General features: G+C 55.0%; 6 protein-coding genes across 6 annotated transcripts; 4 read left to right on the plus strand and 2 right to left on the minus strand.

Annotated features, from left to right (window-relative positions):
• Positions 1 to 674: 674 nt before the first annotated feature.
• GCG54_00013471 (uncharacterized protein) lies at positions 675 to 1,052 on the plus strand (the record flags this gene model as incomplete). The annotated part of the gene is made up of 1 exon (XM_045413324.1): positions 675 to 1,052. The coding sequence occupies one exon, from the start codon at positions 675 to 677 to the stop codon at positions 1,050 to 1,052; it is 378 nt and encodes a 125-aa protein (XP_045266296.1).
• A 766-nt stretch (positions 1,053 to 1,818) lies between these two features.
• Positions 1,819 to 3,267, minus strand: GCG54_00013472 (3-hydroxybenzoate 6-hydroxylase 1; the record flags this gene model as incomplete). The annotated part of the gene is made up of 3 exons (XM_045413325.1): positions 1,819 to 2,903; positions 2,961 to 3,161; positions 3,225 to 3,267. 3 exons carry the CDS (start codon positions 3,265 to 3,267, stop codon positions 1,819 to 1,821), a joined length of 1,329 nt encoding a protein of 442 aa, XP_045266297.1.
• A 2,734-nt stretch (positions 3,268 to 6,001) lies between these two features.
• GCG54_00013473 (uncharacterized protein) lies at positions 6,002 to 10,027 on the plus strand (the record flags this gene model as incomplete). The annotated part of the gene is made up of 2 exons (XM_045413326.1): positions 6,002 to 6,324; positions 6,376 to 10,027. The coding sequence occupies 2 exons, from the start codon at positions 6,002 to 6,004 to the stop codon at positions 10,025 to 10,027; spliced, it is 3,975 nt and encodes a 1,324-aa protein (XP_045266298.1).
• Positions 10,028 to 10,483: 456 nt separating this feature from the next.
• Positions 10,484 to 10,912, plus strand: GCG54_00013474 (uncharacterized protein; the record flags this gene model as incomplete). The annotated part of the gene is made up of 3 exons (XM_045413327.1): positions 10,484 to 10,676; positions 10,743 to 10,823; positions 10,881 to 10,912. 3 exons carry the CDS (start codon positions 10,484 to 10,486, stop codon positions 10,910 to 10,912), a joined length of 306 nt encoding a protein of 101 aa, XP_045266299.1.
• A 211-nt stretch (positions 10,913 to 11,123) lies between these two features.
• GCG54_00013475 (Protein HGH1-like) lies at positions 11,124 to 12,318 on the minus strand (the record flags this gene model as incomplete). Its single annotated transcript, XM_045413328.1, has 3 exons — positions 11,124 to 12,041; positions 12,100 to 12,249; positions 12,298 to 12,318. 3 exons carry the CDS (start codon positions 12,316 to 12,318, stop codon positions 11,124 to 11,126), a joined length of 1,089 nt encoding a protein of 362 aa, XP_045266300.1.
• A 386-nt stretch (positions 12,319 to 12,704) lies between these two features.
• GCG54_00013476 (uncharacterized protein) lies at positions 12,705 to 14,268 on the plus strand (the record flags this gene model as incomplete). The annotated part of the gene is made up of 3 exons (XM_045413329.1): positions 12,705 to 13,318; positions 13,369 to 13,797; positions 13,851 to 14,268. The coding sequence occupies 3 exons, from the start codon at positions 12,705 to 12,707 to the stop codon at positions 14,266 to 14,268; spliced, it is 1,461 nt and encodes a 486-aa protein (XP_045266301.1).
• Positions 14,269 to 14,293: the final 25 nt, after the last annotated feature.

The following is a 14,293-nucleotide window of genomic DNA, read 5'->3' on the forward strand; positions in this document are numbered from 1 at the left end:
CTTACAAACGAACACGGCCTCAACAAGACACTACAGCTCTACCAAGACCAGCGGCGTGCCGCCCAGAGACTTGGTCGCATAAGCCATTTCAGGCTAGAGTCACGAGCACAGCGAAATTTAGGCTTTGGGGCCACCTTTTCTACCCACCTCACCTCCTCCCCAGCTGCAGGTGTTCCAGTGTTTACAGCTGCTACGGTGCAACCTCGCCCGCCCTGGGCTCCCTCCCTCAGCAAGCAGCAGGGAAAGCTCGCAAGCCGCAGATGTTCTGCCGCGCACGCGCACGCGGCTTGGCTCTTTCCCATCCAATCCATCCGCCCATTTCATCCCATCCCATCCAAAGGCAGGCCACCCTTCTTCACGTATCTTCTTCCCCCAACATTGCCACGTTCTCCCGGGTGGCACACCTTTTTCTATCCACTCATTATTCATCAGTACCTGTCTTCTTCCTTCATACACAACTCTGTCCAACCATCCGTCCTTCATCCACAAGACTGCCTACCTTAACAGCCTTCGACCGAGGCCCGATCGCATTCATTAATCGCATCGTATTGCGCGATCCCCCAGCTTTGCTGAACCTCATCGACGACCGTTCGACTACGATCGTCGACCATCGACCTACCTAATTCAATCCCTCCATTTGGGATCTCCCAAACCGCTCCCACCACACTACCACAATGGCCGATCACGATAAGCCCCCCGCGTACGGCGGTCCCCCTCCTCCCCAACATCCTCAGCAAGCCTACCAAGGATACGGCTCTCCTCCGCCCCAGGGCCCCGGAGGATACGGCACTCCCCCGCCCGGCCAGCAGCCCTACTACTCTCCCGGCCCCGAGATGGGCTACCCGCAAGGCCCCTACCCGCCGCCAGGCCAGTACCCCCCGGGACAGTATCCTCCGGGACAATACCCCCCAGGTCCTTACGGCCCTCAAGCGCAGTACGGCCCCCCGGGCGGCTACTACCAAGATAACCGAGGCGGCGGCGGCGGTAGCGGCATCATGGCTGGTCTGCTCGGTGCACTTGCCTGCTGTTGCTGTCTCGACTGCTTGTTCTAAACGCACTGTGCCATTCGTGATTGCGACCGACCGACTTGTTATCGATACCCAACAGATGCGATCAAACTTGAGAGAAAGGGAGAGACTTGCTGCGAGCTGAGCCAAAGGCATGGCATTGAGTTCTGGCAAAAGACAGCAGACCGATTTACGGGTTGGGGACAATAGGGCAAAGTGTGAGCAGCACTGGTTTGCATTAGGACATGCATTTCGTCGCACGGCGTCAATGGTGAAAGGGATATCACGCACACGAAAACCGCAGCTACGGAGAGTCGGATGGAGAGCGCTTTTCAGAGAGAGACGACCTCAATTTACCTGGGTTCTCCGTTCCAACTGCAGGGTTTTCCTTTTTTTTCTTCTTAGTATTGGTATCAATTAGGAGGGTTTTGGGATTCTATTGTACGTAAGTCGCGTCGTCCTGAAGACGTCGTTACGACGGTCTTCCGGTTCCGATATAATTTCATCACGTTGCGACTTTACTCAAGCTGCTCCTCCAGGTCGTGAACGGAGTTTTGAGTAGATAAGGCAAGCTTGGTGCGGGGCCGAGTAGTTCTCTTAACTTCCAAGCTGGAATTCGGGTGGCTTGGTCTAGGTGTGACGGAGTCATTCCTGGCGCACGCCACCGCAGCCGGTCCGGGGCTCGCGGATGAAAGCCACAAGAACACCGGAGCCAAAATTCCAAGGCACGGATGATGGGGTGTCTCGTACAGGCAGGCATTGTGTGTGTGTTGATGCAACGTTGAAATTGGTAATGGGGGGTAACTTTCTACTACTCTACACTCTTGTACAGCTCATCAAAGTCACGCTCGATGTTAGCCACGCAGTCGTTGGAGTAAATCATCTTCTGCACCTCGGGGGAGGCCCACTTATCCGGCACGGTGCCGCCCTTCTTCTCCTTGAACATGCGGTCGCGCTCCTCCTTGGCCTTGCCCTCGCCGAGATGCAGCTGCTTGCCGGAGAGGAAGGCCATGTTGACCAGCTGGGAGCACCAGTCCCGGCGGGAGAGTTCGTAGGCCTTGAGGCACTTTCGGAGGGTCGCGGGCGAGGTGTCCGGGGCGCGGGCGAGGACCTCGGCGACGACAGAGCCGTCTTCGATGGCCATGGCGGCGCCCTGGCTGAGGTGGGGGAGCGTCGGATGGCAGGCGTCGCCGAGGAGGGCGACGGGCCCGGCGGTGTGGACCCACGAGGGCAGGGGCTTGTGCATGCGCAGACGCCATTCGCAGACCTGGCCGTCCGGGACGAGGTTGAGCATGCGGTGGACCAGGGGGCAGAAGTCGTGGAAGACGTTGAGCATGGCCGTCTTGGAGCCCTTTGTTGTGTAGGTTGCGTTGGTCGAGGCGGCGAAGTTGGAGTCGGGCTGGGTGGTGGAGAGGTTGTAGATGGTGTGGGAGGAGACGGGGTAGGCGATGATGTGGCGCTTCTCGCCGATCCAGCGCACGACGTCGTCCGAGTCGAGGAGGGCGAGGAGTTCGGGGTCGTCGGCCATCTGCTCGCGGGTGAGCATGATGCGGTAGGCGGCCTGGCCCGTGTCCTCCTCCTCGCCCTTCTCGCCGATGGACTCGAGGAGTTCGGTGCGGACGATGCTCTTGATGCCATCGCAGGCGAGGAGCACGTCGGCTTCTACCGAGTACGCTTCGCCGTCGCGCGGTTGCACTGTGAACTTTGGCTTCGGGTCGAACGAGTCGACAGACACGAGTGAGGTCGCAAAGTGGAACGTGATTGCGGACTCCTTCTTGCACGCATCGTACATGCGACCAGCAAGGGACGAACGGTGTCCGTTGCAGTGCGGGTAGCCATAGAGCTCGCGAATGTTGGGCATGTCGACGTGAGCGAGCTCGACGTTGGTCGATCCCTCTGTTTCCCTGCGTTAGCCGAGTTGCGTGACTACCACTTGGACAAGTTGTTCGTTACGTCTGATGCTTGAGCCCTTCACGTCCGTAGCCTCCTTCTCGATCTCGGGCCAGCAGCCTAGGCGATCGAGGGTTCGAACGACGTTCGGGGGCATCTGGATACCGGCGCCGACGAAACCGAGGGTAGAGGCTGTCTCGTAGACGTCGACATGCTTGAACCCCTTTTTGGCGAGCGCGAGAGCAGCGCCCAAACCGCCCATGCCTGCGTTGAGCGCATGTTAGTCGCGAGGTTGACATGAGGTAGTGCGGGAGGAGGCATGCATACCAGAGCCGATGACGGCGATCTTCAAATCTTTCGGGTCTGCCATCGTGTCTGCAATCGTGTCTGCAATCGTGTCTGTAATCGTATCGGAGTGTGGCTCTGGAGTACAGAAGAAGAAAAGAAGCTCAGTGCGACTGCACAGGTAGATATGATTATCGAACAATGACGCTCGGATTTTCCGCAATAGCTATCCTTGAGGCAGTTTATGAAGTCCGCCGGTCCTGGAGCCTCACATGGGGAATGTGGGGGATCTGAGCAAGCTCGGGGTCCATAATCGGCTGGAGAAGCGGGGAAGCTCGCGACAATGAGGGGATGTTCGATGTCTTCTCTGCCTTTTTGAAATTTGGTAACGGGCTCGGGATCGAGAGACGGGAATGCGACAACCGCTGGTTGGGTGGGATTGGCCGATGAACCAACTGCCGGTGCGCCGAAGGTGTAGTGGGGGTAATGCGAACTCTCTGGATATTGCCGAACCCCAAATCGGGCGGTCAGCGCTGAATGTTTAACCAGCTGAAGAAGTTCATCATGTGCGACGATGGTGTTGGCAGTGGACCGGTTGGAGCCAGCCTCCGGAGTCAAAAGTCGGCATGCACAGCGTTGTTGCTGATGAATAATATCTGCATCTGGTTATGCAGGTTGGCTAGCGCCGTGGCTGACAGCGGCGATTGTGTCCGTGTTGGCGGTTGACAGCAGGATCGTGGTCTGTTGGGGAACGGGGGTCGCCATCCAGGTTTGGGGAAACTGCCCGCGTTCGGCGACAGAGCGGAGGGAGGGCCGAAGTGTTGTCGTCATTCGCGAGAAAACGGCACGGTGCCCCGATCCCGGGACTCTTTCGATTTGCCTTGCTCCAGCGCCGATGTGGAGCGTGATGATGGCTCCCCTAACTCCCCTGCGCATGTGCCTGACCGCGGCGCATGTCGGGTAGGATCCTCGGGCAGCTGGAAGGCTGAAGGGAAGAAGGGCCGGGACTGGTCGACGGCTGATGGATGACGGGCGGAGGGTGGTATGCAGGAAAGCTAGATCAGTAGCCACCATTGTAAATATCAGGCTTGGGGTGGTCAGTATCAATTCCCAGCTCCCTCATTGGGACATCTCATGTGACTGGTGTTGTCGGGGTATTCTGCCAAGGAACGAGTTCTTGCGGGCCAATACGCGTAAGAACTGTCCAAGTCAGACCTTCACGATGCCGTCTTCAAGGTGTTAGTGACGCAACGCCTGTACCCGCGAGTATGTGGCTTAGCCCATGAATTCCCATGCTCGGTTTAAGGCGCAGTGTCATCTCGGCGAAAGCTTCGCTGTCCGAAGACGCCAAGGCAACCACGCAGTGCACAACCCGCCTCCCGCGGAATGCAACGGTCGGTTGGGGAGAGATCGCAACCTCGTCTGTCGTCTGGTGCTCCAGTTTGTCGGCGAGTCACTCCCGGCTTGTCGCACAGCCACGCATGTTCGCCTCCTAGCCACGACCAAGGCATTGTTGTCCAGTAAGCATGCCTGGGTGGGGAGAGTTCGTTGACGCTTCGCCTTAAGCGTACAAGGTGCTCCTGGTTCCAGCGAAGCTTGCGACCAGCATTGAGACGCCAGACGCCACCGCCAATGGAACTGGTGCTACCGAGTAACCGTAGCGTACCCGGTTCCTGTGTGAACAGGTATTTGGAAGATCGTAAGTCAACCCAAGAACAACACGCAAGTAAACCGGCGACAATGACCTTCAGCTGATCCGTCTTAAAGATCTGAGCGTTTCATTCGATCTGCGAGCACAAACAAAGCCAGGGTCTCTTTCTGGGGTGCCATAGTCTTGGATCAAGGAAACAAGCTGGTTCGGTCAATTGGATTGTTGTGGTTAGATAGGATGAAGCGCGCGCTGATCTATTTCTGCATCTGCGGCGCGAGGGTGGGTTGTGAGAGCGGTGGTGCACAGAGAGAGGCCAGAGGCCGCGCGCACCAAAGACGGCGGGAGCGACAGAGAGACAGCAGCCCAGCCCAGTCGATGGAGAAATCCAGTCCGTGGCCATGATCCCCTCAACCCCTGCCCAGCCAGAGCCACAGAGCGTGGGAGACGACAAATGATTGGGCCAGAGGTCACCGTAGCAGTGCCAGAGATGGCGAACCGTGGCGGGACCCCACTGTTGTCCCGCTGCGTTGCAGGGGTCTGTTTCGTTTGACGCGACGGGCCAATGAAGCCGCTGATGTCACCAACTGCAAGGCCTCACAAGCGACGCATTTTTATCCCTACCTTACCGCCACGGTCGATTGCCTCTGTGCCTCTGCAGCAACTGAAGCAGCTGCAGCCACCCCTGTCGCGGCCCCGTTCAGGTTTTGTCCCTGCACCCACCCAGCCAATCAACGAGCCGCAGCTGTTCTGCTCAAACCATTTGGCGACCTTCTTGGCGCCTCCCTCTTCACTGTCGTCTGTGCCTCTAGTTCCTGTCCATCTTTATTTCTTCTGTTCGACGCAAAAGACAGACTGGGGGCAGCGACAAAAAGAGGACACCCCTCTGGCTTCAAGAACCTCAACGTTGCCTTTGCCGACGGCCTCGCCGACACGACCCCTACTTAGACCTCTCTCGACTACCGCCATCTTCGACGACAACGCAATGTTCTCCCGATTGTCCTTGTGACCGGTACTTTATCTCGACCTCACCTCGAACCCTCCTATCGCCGCCGACCACGACGATCTTTAACCCCTTTACACCGCCCTACTCACGAACCTCACAAAAACCGACCACTACATTTATTGTGCCCATACCGAAACATACTTTTGGGTGCGAAGATAATCCAAAATGTCGGCTACCCCGACAACGGCGTCGGAGACGACGTCTCTCGCGTCGTCTCTGGCGTCTTCAGTCGCCTCATCGCTGTCCACGGCCCTTTCTGCCACGGTATCGGCGACCTTGAGTAGCAATGGAACAATCACCACCTCATCGGCATCGTCAACGACAGCATCAATATCTACTACCGCAACTGCCAATCCCATCGGTGCCGCGCAAAGGTCCCAGGGCATGACCCTTCTCGGTTTCCTAGCTGCCTTGGCTACCGGTTTGACGGTCTTTGGCATTCAGGTCCTCGCCTTCCTTCTTCTACGCAATAAGCTGGCACGTATTTTGTGAGTGCTCCCGTGTCATCCTTTGGCCAAGCAGTCACTGACCTCTCACAGCAAACCAAAGACATACTTAGTCCCTGAGCGAGAGAGAACAGATTCTCCGCCGGCTGCGCCATGGAATCTGATCAGCACTTTGCTAAAGTTCAGTGACCGCGAAGTCATCAAGAAGTGTGGTCTTGACGCCTACTTCTTCCTGCGATATCTCAGGGCTCTGCTGACAATCTTCATTCCGATTGCTTGCGTGGCGATTCCCATTTTGATTCCGCTCAACTACAACGATGGCAGGGGTCACGATTTTCTGAATGACGTGGATTCGAACTCAACAAACAGTACCAACAGTACTTCATCTACCTCGCGGCTGCTGGTTAGAAGCTTGCAGCTTTACATTCGAGCCGAATCGGACAGCAATTCTACAGAAGACAGCATACCGACGGGCTTGGATACGCTGGCCTGGGGAAATGTTGGACGAAATCATACAAATCGTTACTGGGCTCACTTAGTCATTGCGATACTGGTTATTGTCTGGGCGTGCACCGTTTTCTTCTTTGAGCTACGAGTATACGTCAAGGTCCGCCAAGATTATCTTACTAGTGCCGAACACCGACTTCGCGCATCAGCTACAACTATTCTTGTCAGCGGTATACCTTCCAAATGGCTCACCGAGGAAGCTTTGCTCGGCCTCTTCGACGTCTTCCCTGGCCAGATCCGCAATATCTGGTTAAATCGGAACCTCAACCGCCTGCTCGAGAAAATCCAGCTTCGTGAGAAAATCCACCTGAAACTCGAAGACGCTGAAACCGAGCTCATTAAAGCTGCAAAGAAGAAGCAGCTGAAACGACGCAAGAAGGAGGAGAAAGCTGCCAGAAAACAGTCAAAGTCTAAGGGACCGACCAAGCAGGAGGAACTCCTTAGGAGGCAACGGGAGGACGAGGAAGCTCGGAAGATGGCCGAGGGCAATAACGGAATCAGCTCTGGCGAGCACGAGGAAGTCCCTCATGATATTGGCGCCGTCATGGACGAGGAAGACGCTAAGTCGAGACGCTCCAGGCGATCAAGCTCGTCGTCTTCAAGCTCTTCTGAAGACGGTGATCGTCCCCAATCAAAGGGCTTTGGGCTCAGCGTCATCGGAGATGGATTCACCAAAGTCGGAAAGGGGCTGCTTGGGGGCGTCACCAAGGCGCAAAAAGAAATCAAGGAGTTTGGTCAGGACGTCGAAGATACCGTCGAGACGACCAATGGATTTGCGATGCTACAGCCCAATGACCGCCCCCGCAAGGTTCAGATCTTGGCTGAAGGAGAACGACCTGGGACAGCCAAGAGCGTCCGCAGCAACGGAGAGCAGCTGAAGCCGACTCCGACCGCCGACACCCACAAGACTCATTCCCGTAATGCATCCGCTGCAACCCAAGATACGTCAGGCCCCAAGAACAGCTACGAGCCGTTGGGCAATGGCAACACCGTGCGGAAAGTGAGCAACTTGGATCATATGTACGACCAGGAAACCCGGAAGTTCTGGCAGTTCTGGAAAGCCCCGGCCGGTGGCTACGCATCGCCCATACCCCAAGGATACAACTCCGGTGAATTCCCTTTCAACCAGCCAAAGGACAAGACGTTTTGGCAGGTGATCAAGTCCTTCATTCCCTTCATGGGCGACGACGGCGAGGATCCCGTAGAGTACCCTCCGTGGAGTGAAATTGGCGACGACTACACGAAGATCCTGGACGACGAGGCAGAGTGGCGCAAATGGCTGAGGGATAAGGATCGCCCAACCCATCGCTTGCCGCGCTGGGGCTTTCCTGACTGGCTCGCTTGGCTCACATTTGGACGCAAGGTTGATACCATTTATTGGTGTCGCCAAGAGCTTGCCCGATTGAACGTCGAGATCGACGACGATCAAGCCCACCCTGAGCGCTATCCTTTGATGAACTCTGCCTTCATCCAGTTCAACCACCAGGTCTCGGCTCATATGGCTTGCCAAAGCTTGATGCATCACGTACCTAAACACATGTCTCCGAGGATCAACGAAATCTCGCCTAAAGATGTCATTTGGGACAATATGGCCATGGAATGGTGGGAGGAGTCTCTCCGATCAGGCGTTGTCACAATCATCATCACGGTGATGGCTTTCTTCTGGGCCATTCCTATCGCCTTCTCGGCTACGCTTGCGAACGTTGACTCCCTCATCGAGAAGTTTCCTTGGCTTAGCTGGATCAAAGACAGCCCGAGTATCAAAAAGCTCGCTGGTGCTATTGCCGGTGTCTTGCCCGCGATTCTGCTCGCCCTCCTGCTCGTCATCGTTCCGCTTATTTTGGAACAGCTTGCAATGGTTCGGGGCGTCAAGACCGGCACTCAACGAGCCGAGTTCGTTCAACGATTCTACTTCGTCTTCTTGTTCATTCAAGTTTTCCTTGTCGTTTCGATCACATCCTTCTTCGTTGCGTCAGCGGACGAGTTTTTCCAAAAGTTTGAGCAGTTGCAAAGCGTTACTTTCATTCTCGACACGCTGGCCACGAACCTGCCAAAAGCCGCCAATTATTTCTTCTCCTACATGATGCTGCAGGCGTTGTCTGTGAGCTCTGGTACACTGCTTCAGATTGGCGCCCTTATCACATGGTATCTCTTGGCTCGTATTCTGGACTCTACAGCTCGAGCCAAGTGGAAGAGAAATACCACGCTCTCGACCATTTCTTGGGGTCAATTCTTCCCTGTGTACACCAACTTTGCATGCATCGGTCTCATTTACAGCGTTGTTGCACCGTTGATCTCGCTGTTCGCCGTTCTCACGTTTAGTTTGCTGTGGTTCGCCCAGCGTTACAGCATGCTTTACGTCACGCGCTTCGAGACCGATACAGGTGGTGTCTTGTATCCTCGGGCCATCAACCAGACCTTCACGGGATTATACGTGATGGAGGCTTGTTTGGCGGGCTTATTCTTCATAGTGGTTGACCAGCACGGCAACAACGTTGCGACTGCTCAAGGAGTCATCATGTTGGTCGTGCTGGGCTTCACGATGCTATACCAGATATCGCTCAACTCCGCATTCTCGCCGCTTTTCCGATTCTTGCCTATCACAGTTGAGGACGAGGCCGTGATCAGAGACGAGGCGTTTCAGCGCGCTCAAAACCGACGTCTCGGGCTCATCGACGATGACGAGGATGACGAAAAGACGCCGATGCGGAATGGGGGTGGCGGAAGTTCAGATCCTCGCGGCATCGAACTTCAGAAGCTTAACGACGGTGGCCCACAACGCAAGAACTCGACTATGCGTCGTGTGAAGAACGTGGGCCACTGGGCGAAGGAAGGAGGCAAGCATCTCCGCTCCAAGACGTGGAACATGGGTCCGGCTTCAGTCAAGACTGCCGCTGAATACCGACGTCATCAACGCGACAAAGATCTCGAGGCTCAACGGGCACTCGGTGAGGCGCTTTATGGCGGGTTCCACGACGAAATCGAAGACTTGACGCCCGAGGAGCGTGATGTACTCGTTAGAAACGCGTTCCAGCACTACGCTCTTCGGGCGCGAGCGCCAGCGGTATGGATCCCCCGTGACGATATCGGGATCAGTGACGACGAGATCAAGAGGACGAAGGAGTTTAGCGAGCATATCTGGATCAGTAACGAGGGCACAGCGCTTGACAGCAAGGTCCGCGTGGTGTACGGGGCGAACCCTCCAGACTTTTCCGAGATCGACATTATCAACCTCTAATGAGGCCTCGTGTTTTTATATAATGAACATATGCATATACCCAGCGGGCGTTAAGGGGGGACGGAACTTAGCATTAGAAGTGAAAAGCAACTAGCAAGAGTCACACGTGGAATACAGCCAGTTCAATTCGCATCTCATCACTCGCTCTCAATGAACTCATACTAAACGACTCAAACTAAGATGGTCAATGAACTGTGAAAGAAAGCCGAAGGTTTGGCACAAGGTCTGTCAGCTTATAAATCATTGAGACCAATGACGTGAGAGACTTGACGAAGATTTGGAGACGGGACCTTCATCCGACGCGCGAGCGCCATCCCCCGCACGAGTGTGCAGCCCATGTTCCGACCTGTACCGCAACACTTCTTTCCCTATTTTCCCCCAACATCTCAGGTTCATCGACCACCTTTCAGATATAATCAAACAACGAGCAAGCACCGGTTCATCACACGTGACAATATGACCAAGTCAGGCAAAGCCAAGGCCGTCGTGAACGGAACCACCGTCGCGGAGACGACCGAGTGGGAGGAGGTGGAGGGGAACGTGTACTTCCCGCCCTCGGCGGTCAAGTCGGACATCCTGGAGAAGACCTCGCACACGACGTTTTGCCCGTGGAAGGGGACTGCGGAGTACTACTCGCTCAAAGTCGGAGGTGAGTATCAACCATTGTGGGCGCAGGCGTTATATGGTTTGGTTGGTTGCTAATGTTATTATTTAGGTGACAAGCTTGAGAATGCGGCGTGGTATTATCCCACGCCTAAGGACGCTGCGAGCGAGATTAAGGACCATGTTGCCTTTTGTGAGTATCGAGTGTTGCGGTTCGTGAAGGATAGTCTTGATGCTAATGAACGTATAGACAAGAGCAAGGTCACGGTTTCTGTTGAGTAGGGGGCTAGAAGCCGTCACGAGCTTAGGACTTGATATTTTGCGCACTCGTCTGTTGCTTTGTCAAAGTGTATGAGTACTGCAACTTTGAGGTATCACAGAATTCATCACCTGCAAACTCCGAGTGTTGCAATCAAGAACTTTTCTAGATCATCCAGTAGACCGGGGTATTCCTCTACATAAGTCATGACGCAAGGAAACTCATACCGGCCGTCTAGACCTCCACAATTTCGTTATCGTCGTCTTCAATCTCCTCCACCTTGGAGCCGTTCGTCAACTGCTTCTGCTCTTCCTCGCCTTCTTCAGGGGCTTCATCGCTCATGATAACCTGTACCAGACGGTCGCAAGTGTCCTTGACACCCTCGTCTTCCACGCGCAGATGCGTTTCTCGGATGATGGGGTACACCTTCACCCTCCTCATCAGGTCACGAGCTTCGCGCGTGGTGGTGAGAAGCAATAAGGTCTCGATGTGGGTCTGAATGATCCTCGGGTCTGAGTCGCGCTTCTTGTCAGGGGGAAGAAGTTGCAAATCGGGCAGCATGCCCAGCATGTCTTCGTCGTCGTACTCTTCATTACCGGTGATCGGGAGCAGAATGTAAGGCAGGATGTCGACCTCGTCCTCATCAAGGAAGGTGGGGTGGAACTGGATCTCGAAGGCGACGTTCTTGATGGTGCTCGCCACGCCCTTGCGACGGATCTCAGAGGCATGCTCTGTGAAGACCTTGAGCTTGGTGATGGGGATGACCTCGTCATAGTCCTGACGGGTAACGAAGTGCTGGCGGACCTCGGCGTGTTTGGTGAGGTCGGCGAAGAGGTAAGCGAGGTAGTCATAATCCGCATCCTTGTTGTAGCCCTTCTCCTTGACAAAAAGATCAATGAGCTGGTTAAGTACAAGGTCGTTCGACTTGAGCTCCTCGGGTGGCGTCTGCTTTCTGGTGACGATGGTCTTGAGACCGTCATACTTTGCTAGGTTGGCCAAGAGCATGGCCATCAGGTTTGCGTTTGGCTCGTTGGGCTTCACTATCAGATCCGCAACTTCTCCGATGAACTTGTCATCTTTGGCAACATTTTCCAAGACGTCCTTCTCTGCCGTCAGGTTGACGAGAATTGTGAGGACATGTTCTGCGATTTTCTGAAAATGAATGAGTATTCGTACAGAGCCGACATTGAAAGGCCAGGTTCTGGCTTACAGGGTGGTCTTTGACTAGGAACTTGAGGTGCTTGATTGGCGTCAAGCCCTCAGTCTTGAAAATCGCCGGTTGCGCTTGCGAGTAGCCGACAAGATTCTCGACGGCCAGTTTCCTAATTTGCGGGTTGGGATGGGCGATGAAGCCCACGAGCTGTTGCGAATAAGCTGAGTCCTTCAGACGTGAGGATTGGTCTCATACCTCCTCTAGTTCTGTCGGCATTTTGGAGATTTTTTTTGGTGTAGATTTCTGCGAAATGGAGGAGGCTTCTCACAGGAATACCAACTTTTAAATGCTGTTCCAAGGAAATTGTCTCGCCTTCGTTGTAAGACAGACCGGGAGAGTCACTCGCAGAAGCTTTTTGGTGGGGTGTTGTGGCGGGGCACTCGTTATGGCTCGCCGATGAAGTCAAAGCCCAGGGGATTGATTGGTCTGAAGACCGCCATGACCCACTGTAAGCCGGTCCAGGGTTCTGGGCTAATCAGGCGCGGGGCAATCGATAAGAAAATCAAAAATTTCCAGGCTCACAGAGAAAAAAAAAAAAGAGGCACTGCCAATCCCGCCCCGTCGCTCTCCGCCACGACTGTTCGAGTCCAGATTTGATCAAAATGGGCAAGGCGACGACCCCGACCGACCGCCAATCGCGCAGGCACAACCCTCTCCAGGATGACATCCTGGCTACGGGTCCTTTGAAGAGCAAGGTTCCCAAGAAGAAGAAGGGCAAGGACGGCGACGAGGACAATGGCGACCACTTCGTCGATGCGACTCGCAGTCGCACCATTCTGAGGCTAGGCCGAGAGCTTGCGGACGAAGATGAGCCTGCGAAGCCCGAAGCCTCTGCGAAACCGGGTGTTGATCTCTTCGGCATCGAGTCAAGATACGGCGTCGATGTTGGTGGCGACGAGCAGACATACGAGGAGGAGGAGGCCTGGGGCGAGGACGACGAGGTCGTGGAGGAGATTGAAATTGATCCGGAGGACCTTGAGACCTACCGCAAATTCTTGCCCGAGGCCGAGGAGGATCCTGCGGACATGTTGAACGATGCCGGTTGGGGAAGCAAGGGCGGTGACGAGGATATGGCTGGTGGCGGCACCAACCTTACCGAGCTCATCCTCGAGAAGATTGCGGCGCATGAGGCTGCCGAGGCCAGGAAAGCAGCGGGCGTGCCCGTGGATGACGTCGACTACCAGCTTCCCCCCAAGGTCATCGATGTGTATACGAAGTGAGTGTTTCGACTTCCCAGCCCCGGAGCTCGTCGCTAACAGGTCCCAGGATCGGCCAGATTCTGTCGCGATACAAGAGTGGCCCCCTGCCGAAGCCTTTCAAGATCCTGCCGACCCTGCCGCACTGGGAGGACATCGTTGAGGTCACTGAACCCCAGAAGTGGACGCCGAACGCAGTGTACCAGGCGACGAGGATATTCTCTGCTTCCAAGCCGGCAGTTTGCCAGAAGTTCATGGAGATTGTTGTTCTCGACAAGGTCCGCGAGGACATTTACGAGAACAAGAAGCTAAATGTGCACTTGTTCAACGCTCTGAAGAAGAGTTTGTATAAGCCTAGGGCGTTCTTTCTGGGTTTCTTGTTCCCGCTCCTGTCTAGCGGCTGCACCATTCGCGAGGCCCATATTGTTTCTGCTGTGCTCGCCCGAGTTTCGGTGCCGGTGCTCCATTCTGCAGCTGCTTTGAAGGGAATCACCGAAATGTGTGTTAAATTCTCTGCAAGAACCGTTCGAAACTGTACTGACATAGTCTTAGTGCCGCTCAAGAAGCCTCTGCTGGAACCGAGGGTGGTGGATCTGCCAATATCTTCATCAAGACCCTGCTGGAGAAGAAGTACGCTCTGCCGTACCAGGTTATTGATTCGCTCGTTTTCCACTTCATGAGATTCAGGAGTGTTGATCCTGCTTCCATCAAGGAAGGCCAGTCCTTCTCTGGAGATATGGTCAGGTCACTTCCTGTGGTTTTCCACCAGAGTTTGCTGGCATTTGCCCAGAGATACAAGAATGACCTGAGCGAGGATCAACGCGAGGCACTTCTCGATCTGTTGTTGTCGCACGGCCACGCCGCTATTGCCCCTGAGATTAGGAGAGAACTGCTTGCGGGCAGAGGAAAAGGTGTGGCGATTGAGCAGAACGCTCCTTTTGACGGCGACGACACGATGCTTGTGGATTAGCGAACTAAAAAATGGGAATGGGAGT

This window comes from Colletotrichum gloeosporioides (genome assembly GCF_011800055.1).
Source record: "Colletotrichum gloeosporioides strain Lc1 chromosome Unknown consensus_31, whole genome shotgun sequence".
Classification (NCBI taxonomy): domain Eukaryota; kingdom Fungi; phylum Ascomycota; class Sordariomycetes; order Glomerellales; family Glomerellaceae; genus Colletotrichum; species Colletotrichum gloeosporioides.